The 13,952-nt window shown below is 42.3% G+C and overlaps 1 protein-coding gene across 4 annotated transcripts in view; it reads left to right on the forward strand.

Moving 5' to 3' along the window:
- PCGF6 (polycomb group ring finger 6) overlaps nt 1–7,405 on the forward strand; it is a 29,539-nt gene extending 22,134 nt beyond the window's left edge. For 2 of the 4 annotated variants that reach the window (XR_011142121.1, XM_068949758.1), the window contains one exon: nt 5,710–7,405. Coding sequence is in view for 2 of the 4 variants with exons in the window: in XM_068949758.1 (XP_068805859.1) it covers nt 5,710–5,766 (57 nt within the window). In the remaining 2 variants the exon portion in view is untranslated. Of the gene's footprint in view, nt 1–84; nt 907–5,709 lie in introns of those variants that run through there. The other 2 variants (XR_011142122.1, XM_068949759.1) reach the window with 2 other exon arrangements.
- The last annotated feature ends 6,547 nt before the right edge of the window (nt 7,406–13,952 follow it).

Below are 13,952 nucleotides of genomic sequence, written 5' to 3' on the forward strand. Positions count from 1 at the left end.
ACAAATACCTTGCATAGTGTTTTTGGACATGGAAGACCAAGTCTACAAATTATAAGTTGTCTGTTCTCCCCTCCCTCCCTCCAGATCTGACATTCAACGAGGGGAATGGTTGTCCTGGCCCAGTGATACTACAACTACACAAGGATATTTGATGGGTTATAGATTGAGCTCCTAGGACATCTTATGTCCTTGCATCCTTCCAGCCTCAAAAAAGTGTTGGAAGCTGGATCGCCCCAGTAGCATTCACTAGGATGCAGAATCACTTTTCAGAATTGTCGTTATCATTTAACGCTTTGAGGTTCTTGTAGACGTTTTGTGCTAAGAGAATAGTTTTAGTAGCTATTTATGCAATACAAAGTCATTTAAAGATAGAAACATATGTTCTTGATTTACCTGAGTTCTATCATTGATGTCATCTAGGAGAAGGAAAATAACTGCACTTCTGAATCCCATTTTCACTTGCAAGTTCATTCATGTCAGCAGTTAATCTTTCTGCTGTCTGAGAAAGCTGATTTCAAAACTGCAGATAAGTTTGTCAAAGGTTTAGGTTTTAACATGGGTTCTTTGGAACATTTTCACTGGAAGGATTTCTTCAAATTTGCTAATACTAGCAATGCAACATAAGATGTAATTTGTTAATGACTTAATTTTTCTGGGCCATGATCACTTTAATTCTTTAGGGGCTTTCCGTCCTTCTAAGTAATTCTTCTAAATTTTCAAGGTAATGTTCTGGCCTCTTCCACTGAATATCAATGTATAGTGATGTCTCAGATCTTCAGTAAGTAAAGCCTCCTACAGGTATAAGCTAGCAGGCTTTTAGCTGTTCTGAGTAACTACTGCCTTTCCAGCAGTGTTGGAAGATCAAGTGTGATCTGATGGGAAAAATAAATTTTCCTGATACCAGCCACATAATGACATGTTTTGGTTGTTTTAATCAGATAATAGATATAATTAATATTAAAAGAAATGACTTTGCTTAATTTTTAAAATAATGTGCAAAACTTGTGGAATTTGCTGCAAGGAGAGATCAAAGACCATGATAGAAATTTTTTAAAGGCTCAATAATTTTCTTACCAAACATCTAGATCTGTCTGTAAATATGAATTTGATCAAGTAGCTGAGGAAGGAAGCCTGTTAACTATTTGGGAGTATCCCTTCTTTCCTGTGCTGCCTCCCTCCCTCCCCCTCTGCCAAATGCAATATGATCCAGGCTGCTAGTTACTTTCACCTGTCAGAAATTGACCTTCTCAGAGAGAGCTCTGCATCACTGAGGAATACAATGAGTGTGCACATGGGAAACACCAAAAAGGGCAGCTTCCTTGTTCCCGGCCCTTGGCAGAGGTCTTGCCAATTATACTGCTCTCTTTGTAATTCATCTCTTTGTAACCCGGTGCCATTGTTCTAGTATCTCCTGAGCTGGACAGGAAGATCTATGATCTAATTTAATTACACTGACCCTCTAGCACACATCTCTTATGGAAGTGTTATACCCTGCTCTGTGGGGATATTGAACTTGAAGTGAGGCGTTTCTTGTTGCTGTTGCTCTTACAACATCAAAGGACACGTATGCTGTGATGTTTCTGTCTGCCTGCTCTACCCTAAAGTTTATATTTGGGTGTAGCAGGTGGGATCCTTTAAAGTGTGTTAGGTCAGGTTCAGAAATGTGTAGCAAAGAACACTTGAGGTGTTCTTTTGTTCTCAAGCATTGAGAAATACTTGTCTGTATGAACAGAAAGTATTTTGTTTTGCTTTTCTTTTGGGTGCATTTATCCTGATTTGAGATCTGTAACGAATGGTAAGAGCTCATTCTCTGTTTAGATTTCCCCAAAGAATAGTATCCAGAGAAGGCAACTGAACATGTGTAGAAATGTGTAATATTTAAAAAGTGAATAATTACAGAGTAAGCAGTGCCAGTACTGGATTAACTCTCAGCTTCTCTTAGTACAGAAGTAATTACAATGGATTTGGCTTTTGGCTTAAAAGTGGTATTTTCTGTGTAGGTAGATCATTTCTTTAAATGTGTTATTGACAAATATTCCATTTGAAAACTCATTCATCAAAGAGTACATTGTAGCATTTTTTTTCTTGCAAGTGTTTTTTCCTTTAAGAAACTCTGCCATAAAACTGGAAAAAAAAAACTGTAATATTGACCACAGTTCTCCAAAAAAGGAAGCTTGAATGTCTTTTATTCTCTCAACTGAAACAGAGCCAACAAGTACAAGGAGCAAGTATACCTTTTGTGAAGGTATGACAGGATATTATGTGCCAAGAGGTTGATAAGAATCTTAGTATCTATTGTACCTAGCGAGAAGTGAGGATGAGCAGGATCCTAGCTTCACACTGCAACATAGTCATCCTACTTTGTATTAGGCTCTGAGTAAATGGGTAAATAAAGGCTCCTGCCTCTTCATAGTGTCCTTTTAGGAGTAGCAATGGATTTCCAGTAATTAACAGGATGCAAAGAGAAAGGAAAGTTAGTGAGCTGGCACTCATAAAACAGGAATAACAACTCCTTTTTGCCTTTCTGTTCATTGAAGTTAAGATCAGTTGGCACCTACCCTGCACTAAGCCTGCGTTTGTCGTTGTAAATATCCTTTAAGGGAAAGTGAAATGGCTGTGTGAGACTCAGGCACACATTTGCTGTATCTGAAGTGGTTGTATCACCGGTGGCTGTGGAGTTAGAGAATATGAATATATATGTACAGCAGACTATAGTTAGTCTCCTTCAATGAGTACAGCAATGTGCCGTCCATTTTTTTCAACGTGACCTTCTGGTTGTTTTTGAAGGTTCTTATACAATAATACTTTGGCCTGCTTTTTCTCAGTGCTTGCATTTTAATCCCCTGTTCTGATCGTCAGTCTCGAACATGTGACTGGCATCAATTAGGAAAGCATTTGGATTCAATTTGTAGATGCCTAAAGTTTGTGGATTGAAAAGTGATTTAACAAGTTCACTGAAGAAAATTCACCAGAAGATACCAACTGCAAAACTATAGCCTCTTACTCTGGATGTTCTGGAAACCTAAGGCTGTGGAGGCCGGAAAACTTTTCCGGGGAGGTAGCACTACATATTTGCCCTTTCCATGTATTTTTATCCAGGCTTTCACCATTTGGCTAGGTATCCTTTTCATCTGCCCTGGTATGGCCACACTTAGGATCTTAAATTTTAATCTTTTCATTATCGTTATTGTTTTTGTTGACTCCTTCTTTGGTGCTCTCTTTTCCTGACTTAGACTATTGATCTCTTCTTTAAGTAAATGACAATATCTATAGCCAGAAGTTGAGTTTTGAGTCTTAACTAAACGAGCATGCTGGCTAAATTGATCAAAGCTATTGCTGTTGGAAATCTGATCTCCTTTGTTACAAATCTGTTCATCACATTGGAATACTCCAGTAGCTGTTCCACTTTCTTTTTCTCCTCAGATAACATGCTGCAACGTTTTTCTTTCCAAAACAGTAGCTTGGTTTCCCAGTGATGCCACTAAGCTGCCAGACAAACCTAAGAAACTGGATACCAGAAGGGAGGGTTAAATAGTTATACTCTGCAGCAATTAGGGTTTTTTTGTTTGTTTCTTTTGCTGAAAGAGCATGGTGGCACTTACTAGAAAAACAGCTTTGTTTTGCCTGCAAGAGGTCATCTTTTAGACAGATAATGAAGGTGTTGATAGGCGCTATCTGAAAAGAATTCCCAAGGGAAGAAAAAGAGCATGTCACAGAAGCATGGAAAAGCAAATTCTGTTCTGTTGATTCTTTTTGAGCTCAATTCCTTAATTTTAGGTTTCCTGCAGTGCAAAATCATTCAGAGATTTCCATAAGTAGTTGATGCAACCAACCAAGTAACATTTTTTGCGTAGAGAACAAACGATTGCTTTAAAAAAGTGTTCTTCCGAAACACATTGACACTAATGTAGAACTTTCTACCATGATTTTATTGTACCGCAGCACTGACAAATAAATGTTGGGGAGGGGTAGGTTTAACATGCTGCTATATCCTGTCACACAGAACTGCGTATTGTATCTGGAACGTATGTTATCTTAGCTCCTATGTGCAAATAGATCAAAATATCAAAACCAAAATACGGTAGAAATTCTAACTTGTCTGCTATGATCAATGCTGTTCTCTCATCCAAAAAAAAAAAAAAAAAAAAAAAGGTCAAAACCTGTCCGTATAAATAGGTGTAAGGCAACAAGTCACGTACCTGAGGGCGCAAGTTTCAGAGGCGGAAGCAGACTGACTGCTGGACCTTTTACCAGCTGTATGTGAATCGAGTGATACAAATAAAACAGACTGTAATGAGACAGGAAATGTCCAGTCTTGCAGATGAAGATTTTCTGTTAAACTAAGTGGAGCAGTCTCAGAAGAAGAGAGCTGTGACTTTATCAAATAAGAGATTTTGTTGTGTCCCCCTTATATTCATTGCTTAATAAATGTGTAGTACTATTCTGGGCTTTTTCAGTATAGCGACATTATTTTAGGAGAAGTGAGTGGGTGGAACATTCTGTCTCAGGAAAGCAAAAGCATCCCAGGATCCTCCCTAGAAAAAGGAGGAGTAAACTCATGAGGGAGATATACCTGTGGTGTCAGACTCAGGTATGCAACAGTCCTTCAGGTATGTGGAAAAGACACTGAAATGTGTTATTTCATTACTGGGGGATGGAGAAAGTGGTTCCTACCCAGGATCAATATAACTAAATCCTTCAACTTGCTTTCAGAGCAGAAACAAAAGCAATAGCAGGAAAAGAGAGGGTGAATAGCAGTCTGAGGAAACGTTGCACCTTTTACCCTCCTCAATCATCACAGGCACAATTCTTGAATCAGTAGCTCCTGAATATGTACTGCTAGGATGAAATGATATGAGGTACATAGTCGGGGTATGCCATGAAAGCAGGGAGTATCATTTACTGTGCATGGATTGATTTCATTAAAAGTACAGGTATTAAAAGAGAATTTTAGTTATGCATCCAGAATTGGGAAGAAATGGTAAGCTGCTGGCTTGTTCTGTGTAAGGAAAGAATCAGCAACGCTGTTGTAACAATTAGATTAACTATATGTTGTTGAGGTATCCAGGACTCTATATAATTACATGTCTACAAGTTAACCAATTATTTCATATTTTAAAAAGTTTTACTTTTTATGTAATCTTTTATGTTGCCTTTCCATCTTTGTTAGCCCAGTTGTCAAAAGTAAAAGGGATTTACTAGAGCCATCAGTGAACTTGGTGAAATTAAGATTAGAAATTGGGATCTAAATTCCATGCTCAGGCAACGGTGTGTTTCCTCTCCCCTTTGCTGCACTACATTTCTTTGTCTTTTTGACTTTTGATGACTACAGTTAAAGACCAGATTTTTGACACTCCTTCTAAAACTATTCCATCAGAATTTTTTTTCTGCATTTCAATATCTTGCAGAAAGCAGCATGAGTTGTAAATGGAGCCTATTATACATATAGAAGACAACTCCCTTATAACGTCTTTTTACTTTTTTTTTTTAACACCCTTCTCCGTCACGAAGAGGAGAGGGAAATGTATTTCTCTGCCTTGATATTTCAAAATTTATATTTGCCCTATGGAAGGGGAATGTTATAAAATGCTGAATGAGGTTGAGGCTGAGGGTCTGCCACAGAGTAACTATCTTCCCTATCGGGTATTTTTTGCATTGTCTGGTATGACAAAGTGGTATGATGGTACGGTTTCTCTCTCTTCTCTCTAGGATGGTTTGCTTGTACTGCACTATGGCCTTGTGGTAGCTCCGCTACCAGTAACTTAAAGATTGCTAGAATATCAGATGATGAAACAATCCGAAGTCATCGAGCTTCATCAGTGCTGTCTCTCACCAAAGAAGGGCATCTTATTTCCTGTGGCAGGAAGCAAGTAAAACAAACCACCACTAACTGCTGTATACTTGTAATTTGACATCTGACTTTACCACTGTAAAAATTACAGCTTCTGTAAGTACAGCTATAGATGTTGCTACGCTTAGTATTACAAATGACTGTCTCCAAATTTCACTCAGCTCAGGGAACTTAAATGCTCAGACTTGCTGCATTTTTTTTTAATACTTTGTAAAACCCCAGGATCTCACAGCGTTAACTGCCTTTTTCCTCTAAACTATGAGATATTGCATATTTTTGAAGTGTGTAGCTGGAACGGTGCTCTCAGGGATGATCCTCAGTCAGCAGTATAGTGTATTCTGGGAAGGAGACAGTCATCTCCCTAAAAGGAGTGTTCTGTGATTGTCTGTCTTCAGATGTGATTTGGGGAGAAGAGGGAATTTTCCAAATTCAGACCAAAATAGGTAGAAAATGACATATCGCAAGCATTGTTTTTCAGACGTAGCATTAAATTTAGTTGTTTTTCTTCAAGAAAGACAATTTTGTTTGCACTGGAAATGTATTTGGTGGTAGTTTGGCTTATACCAAATGGTGGATCATGTGTCTCTAGTCTTAATGGAGATGAGCCAGCTGGTTGAACTATGCATGTTTTAAAAAAAAAAAAAAAAGAAAGAAAAAAAAAAAGAAAAAAGCGCTTCTTTTTACCTGCTTGCTCCATGTAAAATAATCACTATCAGCTTGATTCTGCTGTCATGTAAATCTGTCAATTGATTTGACAAGCACAGATCCTCTTTCATTTCAGCATGTCTTTCTAGCAGCAGTGAAAATGGTAGCTCTTGCAGTCTTTCTAAAGTGTATTAGTGTGTTGTAGTGGAGACCACGGTTGAGGATGATGAGCAGCATCATACACACCTGTACTCCCAGATTCACAAGAAGATATTAGGTAACTTTAATTTTAACATATTAAAATACTAAATTTTGTGGCAACTGTAGTGTTTCAATATTATGCTCTCCAAGACTTCCATAGTTTCTTACACAGGATTAAGAATCAGAGCTTTGTATGTTGTTGTCTTGCTGCCAGGTCATAAATATGGGGATTCATGAAAGCTACTTTTAGGCATGGGAGACCAGGCTCCCTCTATCGCTGGCGTAGGGAAAGGGAAGGGGTTCCTCTGTGAGGCATTTCAGAGCACCTACTTTAGCTCACATGCACTTGCTCACTGTCATATTCACTGCTATGCAGTCACCCTCGGGGGAGACCAGCAGCCTCTGTCAAAAGAAAGTTTTCGTGAATCTTTCCTCAGGTCTCTACAATAACTGTTTGGTTTTGCCTGCAAAGATGACACCATAAGAAAAAAGTGGTGTTTATTTGAAGTAATTTTTGTGATGCTTCTAAAAAACAAAACAAAAACATTTGTAACCACAATTTACTATTTTACCTTCAAAGTTTGTATAAAAGTAGTGTTTTAAAATGCAGCAGAAAATGAGATTATTTTGTAAACACTTTGTGAGTTGTGTTGATAAGAGATTATATATTGTAACAGTAAAATAAAGTTTATTTTAGCTGATTTCAAATCCAGCTCTCATGTTTATTTCCATACCACTTTCTGTATGTCAGCATCAAAATTGTAGCAGGTCAGATTGAAACTGCTGGACGTGCTCTGAGGACTGTTGGATTATTGGAATTATTGAGGATTATTGGAATTATAAATTCCAATGAAGAAATGAGAAAGTTGAATGGTGGAGGGCAGTTTAATACCAGAATCTCCACTGGAGCTTGTTGCAGTAACGTTAACTGGAATTACACGGAGTCTCTGGGACTATCGTTTTAATGAGACGTAGCAGGTATCAAGATTATTTGTCAACACAGATACAAGACAAAATGCTATGTAGTTATAAGACCCTCTTTCTCAATATGTATGTTTTTTGGCCAAAGCCACTTCTAGATCCTCTTCATCCATGTTTATGGATGGTGTTATTAAGTACCTTGCGAACCATGTCTCTCTCTGCAGCTCCAATCTTCCTGGCTTTATACAAGTCATCTAGCTTGACAATACTTCCACTTCCTGTTTCATTATTACTTATGTTATTTTTTTAATGTGTAGCAGTACCCCTAAAGATTATTAGCACTATAGTCACATTTTACATTGCACATTCTCCCCTAATCCTGTCTTGAACTTCATGCCTACAGAAGACCTTATTTGCTAAGATTAATGGCCATATGAAAATTGATAGTTAATTCGAATGAACGTCCTTCTAGGATGTCCGTCTTTATAATAGACCATTCATGTCTCTACAGAAGTTTTCTGTACAGCCTCAGGATTACTATGCAGCCGCTTGCTCTGATGTGGAAGTCAGTCTCTATTTAAAAAAAAAAAAAAAAAAAAAAAAAAACCACTGTTCATGCTCTAGCTAATCTCTCTACCACCTTGTCAGCTACTCTGTCTGGAGCAGTAACTGCATCAGAAGATGCAGCACAGATTTCTGCAGTATCTTTAAAAAGAGTTTGTCTGTAGGGTAAACCATGCGGCAGCTAAAATTCAGAAGGCCAAGAGTTCCTTTTTCGTTCTTTCAGTGGCTGACCACTGCAGTTGCACAGACCTGGTTCTGAAGAACATGGCTTCTTGCAAAATCAAGGTAGCAGCAATTCTAAATCACTCGTCCACATGAATCCTCTAACATGCTGTATGCTCAAAGGATGTGGAGTTCTCTGCCTGAATGTTCCAGGAACTTCATGATATACTTGTCCTGTTGTGATAGATCCCTGCTGAGAGACAAGAGAAAACCTTGCAAAGACACATTCCTATCATTTTTGCTTTTTTCTGCTTTTCCACCTCCTTTTTTTCTATAACCCTAAATAACCAGTTCAACACAGTGAAAAGAACCAAGGTGATTGTAAGCCCAGTTTTACCCATGTCATTTTTGAGACACCTTTGCTGAACCAGCCAACAGGTACTCTTATTTGCTGAGGGTTCAGAAAGTTGCTCTAGATAACAAGTTTAATCACTGAACAGGTCAAGCTTTATTGATTTTTCAGAGATGAATGATAATCCATTCTGAGGTGAAATGCAGTATTGATTGGCTGCCTTGCAGTTGCAAAATGGTTGCTGAAGCTGCATGGAACAGTATCATCATCTTTACTGGGTTTTGATTTAGTTTATAATGATGATAGTTTTGTAGATTACTGCTGCTTTGACACAAATTATTCCATTAAGTGGAAAAAAAGCTTTTTTTTTCCTCATTGCTTGATAGAGCAAGTTATTTGGAAATGAAATTTTAAAATGTCTGTTTTCCTCCAGGGGAAACATTGACAGTAGAAAAGTAGGTGGGGATTTGGCAGCGATTACAAAGAAAACTATGTGTTCCTGGAGAACCCTTTTCATTTGGTGCCGGGAGGCAAACAGTCATTCCAAGATACCACAATACACTCAGAGCGCGCTGCTGGCAGCATGCTTTTATGTAGGTTGTGATGAGATAAGATGCTATTTCAAGTAGTGGCCCAATACGTCCTTCCAGAAACAATACCCCATTCTTGCATATACCGGGAACTGAGAAGTAAGAACTCCCTGGGGTGAGAAGTCTAACACTGCTCACAAGATCTGGCAATCTAATTTTTTTTTTCTCATGGGACATGGGAAAATATATCACCTACAAATGGCAACAAAATAACGTTCTTTATTTAAATACCACGAGAACAAGGCCAGTGGTGGTTTTTCTCAGTGTGAGGAAGTCCGTGCGAGTGGATAAGCCGAATGCAAGGACACCTCCATTCCCTTTTCAGCTCTGTCGTTGGCTTGCTCTATGACCTTGAACTGAGTTCCTCACCTCTCAGTTTTGTCTGCCTAGTGTGATAATAACATGTAAAATATGCTGAATGCTGTGAATGAAATACTGCAAACCAGTGCTGGGTATGTAAGGTCAAGCAATGAGCAGAAAAACACTAAGATCTTTTTCATAGCTGAATGAAGGCATAACAGACAGGAGTGGTAACAATGCCTGTTAGCAAAGTAACTAAATGCTTTTCTTTTGAAGACCTTACTTTTATGTGTTTTAAATTCTGCTGAGTGATAAACAACTGGGCTGAATTTGCAGGTTGCAGTTGCAGGCTGTTGCAGCTGCAAGAGACTGTTTCGTTTACCTATGGAGGATTTCAGTCCAAGGGAATCAGCTATTTTTAAGAAACAAGTAGTCCAGTGAGCAGTAGAGCCTCATTCATTCTGGCTTTCTTTGCTTTTACAGCTTTGTCTTTTGTCTGCAAATGAGCTCACAGGAAAGCTTGCCTTGGTGTTAAGGTATTCATAATTTCTGCCTTCTGAATGGGTTTCCTGGTGACTAATAAGAGGAGTTCGTATCTGTTATCCATGAGTGTGTTTTGCCTGTGCAGCAGCTTACATGAAACTTGGAGGAGTTTGGTATCTTTGAGACCTTTAGTCCTCTGTCAAACGTGACTACTGTTAAACCGATGAGCAGAAAAAATGCTCGGGGAGGGGAGGGCATTCAGTCACAGTATGCTCACATAATCCTTGCTTCTTTAAGAATCTAGCCTAAGACTATTTCAGCTTGCCGAAACATTTTGGCCTCCTTCAAATATTGCTGGACGTTTTAAGTCATACAGCTTTAGGGCCTCTTTGCTAGACTAGGGATTTGCTAATGAAGTGCCTTTTTTTTTTTTTTTTTAGTAAACGTTTCCATTGAAAATCTGCTCAAGTTTGATGATGTTCTAAGCCTCAGTGCAAACTGCGGTTTTTAGGGTCTGACCTCAACTTTTGCAAACGACATCTCCCAACAGCTTGTTCTTACAGATCATGCTCAGGTCTGTGCACTTCTGCCATCCCAGAGATGACTGCGAAGGCTGCTCTGGGCTTAGGAGAGCCAGGAGCTTGTGTCTCCTGTGTCCTCCACAACGTCCCCCTCTTGCAGGCAGCCAGCAGAACTTAAAGAACACAATTCTATTATTTCAGGACTTCAAGCCACTGTTGTGACTTAAGTAAGTCCAGGAAGGGGAGACAGGCCCTGATTTCTGAAAACCTGGACCTGGCGATTTGCAGTACTGAGAACTGCAATGCCAGAAATCAGCCCGCTTCCTTATGCCAAGTGTCATGTACTTGCACGCCAAGGAAGCAGAGATGTAACCCTTTGCTTTTAAGTACCACAGGGTTGTAACCTCACACGCCCGTCCTCCCCTTTAAGGTCCTGCCTCAAAGACCCCCTTGCTGGGTGGAATCCAGCGTTTCCACTTTCCAAAGCGAAGGAGCTGAGCTGGCTGCAACAGGAATGGACCGGACCCTGCGACCTCTGCTGCTTGGAAGGCAACCCAAAAGCTTTGTTTTTGTCTGCAAGCAGCAAGTCAGCGTGTGCCTGGGGCTCTGGAATCACACTCTGAAATTTTCTGGATAATTCCCTTCCAGTTAAGTGGGTGAGGCCATTTTTAGCATGTACACTGCTCCTTCTTTGTGTTACCGGCGACACAGCTGAGCTCCAACAGAGCTGTCAATGCCAGGCATCAGAGTCTCACTCTCTGGTAAACGCTACTTTAACAAGGATACAGTCATTTATCCTGTAGTTACAGGTTCCTCGCCTTTTTAGCTGGGTGAATTGCAGGTTCTGGATAAAGACCTCTGCGCAGGTTGCACTGTCCCACCGTAGGAGTGCATGACCCCCTCCCTGTGATGGCAGACCTTATATCTGCCGCCCTTTTTGTCCACCCGGAATCACTTGGGGTGGAATAGGATCTATATTAAAGTGCCTTCACTGACAACCCCCTTTCCCTTCTCACTGCTAACACATCCTGGAGGTGCAGCTCGTTGCAGCGTGCTGGGGGTCGGGACTGCCAGCTGTTCTGCTGCTGCATAAGGGATTTTCCGCCTCTTTTTTCCCCTTCCGTCCTGGTCCTCTCACTCCACCTGAGCAGCGCCCTGCTTGCATGTTCTGCTGCATTTGCCAAGCGATCCTTATTCCCATGTGCCTGCAAAGACTTGCACGAATGAGCTCGTATCACCGGTGTTATTTCAGTAACTTTAAAGCATCAAACCCTACTGCCGCAGATATCTGGTCATTCAGATACACCTTTGGCTGCTCTCGTTAGGGGCCTCTGCGTGGGTCATTCACACCAGGAAGAAGCTCTTCTCCCTGCAGAGCTGTCTGTGCTCAGGGCTGGTAGGATGAATGCCTGGCAGATCAGCCTCAGGTGCTGGAAGAGGCTTTGCTCTGAATTGCCCGTAGATTCCTTCTTGCTAAATAACAAGGCTCTTCCCTGATCTGGAAATGGAGATGTTTACATTCCTGCCAAAGGAAAATGTATTTAGAGGTTTTTCTTTAGCCTAATTCGGTGGCTTGCTCTTTCATGAATTCCATCATCCTGACAAGTTTCACTAGCTAAATTTCTCCTCCGTGTGCAGGGAGTCTCACTACCTTTCAGGAACTGCACATTTCAGCACAGACAGTTATTGCAAGGCTCCCTGGAGGAGCCCAAGGACTCCTGGTTCCAGGATCATGATGGAAAAAAAACATCTTCCATCACTGCAGCGGCAGAATGTGACCCAGGCCCGTCTCACCCAGCGTATCAGCCTGGATGGGCTGTCCCATCTTGCCGACGTGGAAATGAAATGAGCAGAGTTGAACCGCCACGAAGCACAGCTGCATGCGCACAGGCGAGCATTTCCAGCCAGCAAGAAAGCAGCCAGCCAGCTGTGGGGTAGGAGCTTGCTCCCCTTCAGGGAGGCTGGAGTCCTTTGTGGCGCAGAGACACCGTGGAGAAACGGCTGCTCTTTGTTTCTTCACAGTGTCTGCAGCTGCCTTTTATCTGAGTGGTCGAGGTTCTGCAGAGGTGTAAATCTTGAAGCATCTGCAGTATGCTTCAGTCCTTTCCCCTGGCAGCCTTGGTGATTAATCCAGTAAAAAAGATGGAGCCACAAAGGAGGATTTATTGCCCTGCTTGAGCTTAGTGCTCTGCTGGAGAAGCCTTCAGGAGCACGCAAGCTGGCAGGTGGAAGAGTGATGGTGAGGAAGACAGCTGTAGAAAAGGAGGAGTGGATGGAGGCAGCTGGGGGTCGACATAGGTGACGTGCTGAGTGGGTCAGTCCCTGTTTGTGTTGTCTTCGATTGCCTCCTAAAGATGGGGAGAGCGAGGGCAAGGAACCTCCCATAGGGTAGGAGGTGAGAGCAGGTCTCTCACGGCTGCCTCAGCTCAGCCGTGACCCTGGGAAGGCAGAAAAGGCTTCCTGAAACCTCAGAGCCCTTCCTGGCTTTCTCTGAATCCCTTGTTTATACTACCCAGGAACAGCACAGTGCCCACGCAAGGAGGTGAATAACCAGACTTGGAGACCTCCACAGTCCTGCAAAGTCTGGTTTCACTCTGGGCCTGGCAAACTGTGCCTTGGCAGTGTTTGAGAAAGGTCTGGCACTGCTCTGGACCCAGGGCGAGAGCCTCCCCGCTGCCCCGGGCCGTTGTTGCAGCCTTTCCAAATGCTTCTGCCCAGTCGGAGCTGCCGAGCCGGCTGTCCTCTGGGCAACATGTCTGTGCTGGAAGGCGGCCACGCTCTGGGCGTCTTCCAGGCTGGGACTCACCGGTGTCTCCTGACCAGACTGCTCGGTGCCCCTCTGCCTCGATGCTATGCTGATACTTGCCAGTGTCCTGGCTCCCCGCTTTCCTCAGCTGTACCCTGCCAGCACCTCTCCCTTGTGCCTCCGTGGCCTAATTTGCCCCTGGGACTGCCTGACTTGCCCATGGTTGCCAGACTCGCTACGCAGCACCCACATGCGTCTCAGAAGTGCTGACGCTGTGGTGCCTGGAGCTGCTCCCAGCGGCACAGCCGAGGGGGCCGAAGAGCTTTCCACCTCGAAGCGAAGTGCTGCACCCTCGCCCCCGGAGCTCGGGGGTCCCCTTCAGGTCAGCTCACACCCAGCCGGACTGCATGGGCGGCCGTGAGCCTGCCACAGAGCCAGGCAGCCCTGGAGCTCGGGCTCTCTGTGTCCCCTCCTGCAAGGGCTCTTGCTCGCTGCCAGGCCTCGGCAGGCACTTGAGAGTCGGTCACTCGCTGCTGCGAGTCATTCGGGCCAGCTCAGACCCTATAAGATCACAGGGTCCTTGGGACAGAGGAGAGGTGCCATCAAACTCATAAGG

The sequence above is a fragment of the Struthio camelus genome, chromosome 7 (genome assembly GCF_040807025.1).
Source record: "Struthio camelus isolate bStrCam1 chromosome 7, bStrCam1.hap1, whole genome shotgun sequence".
NCBI classification, from domain to species: domain Eukaryota; kingdom Metazoa; phylum Chordata; class Aves; order Struthioniformes; family Struthionidae; genus Struthio; species Struthio camelus.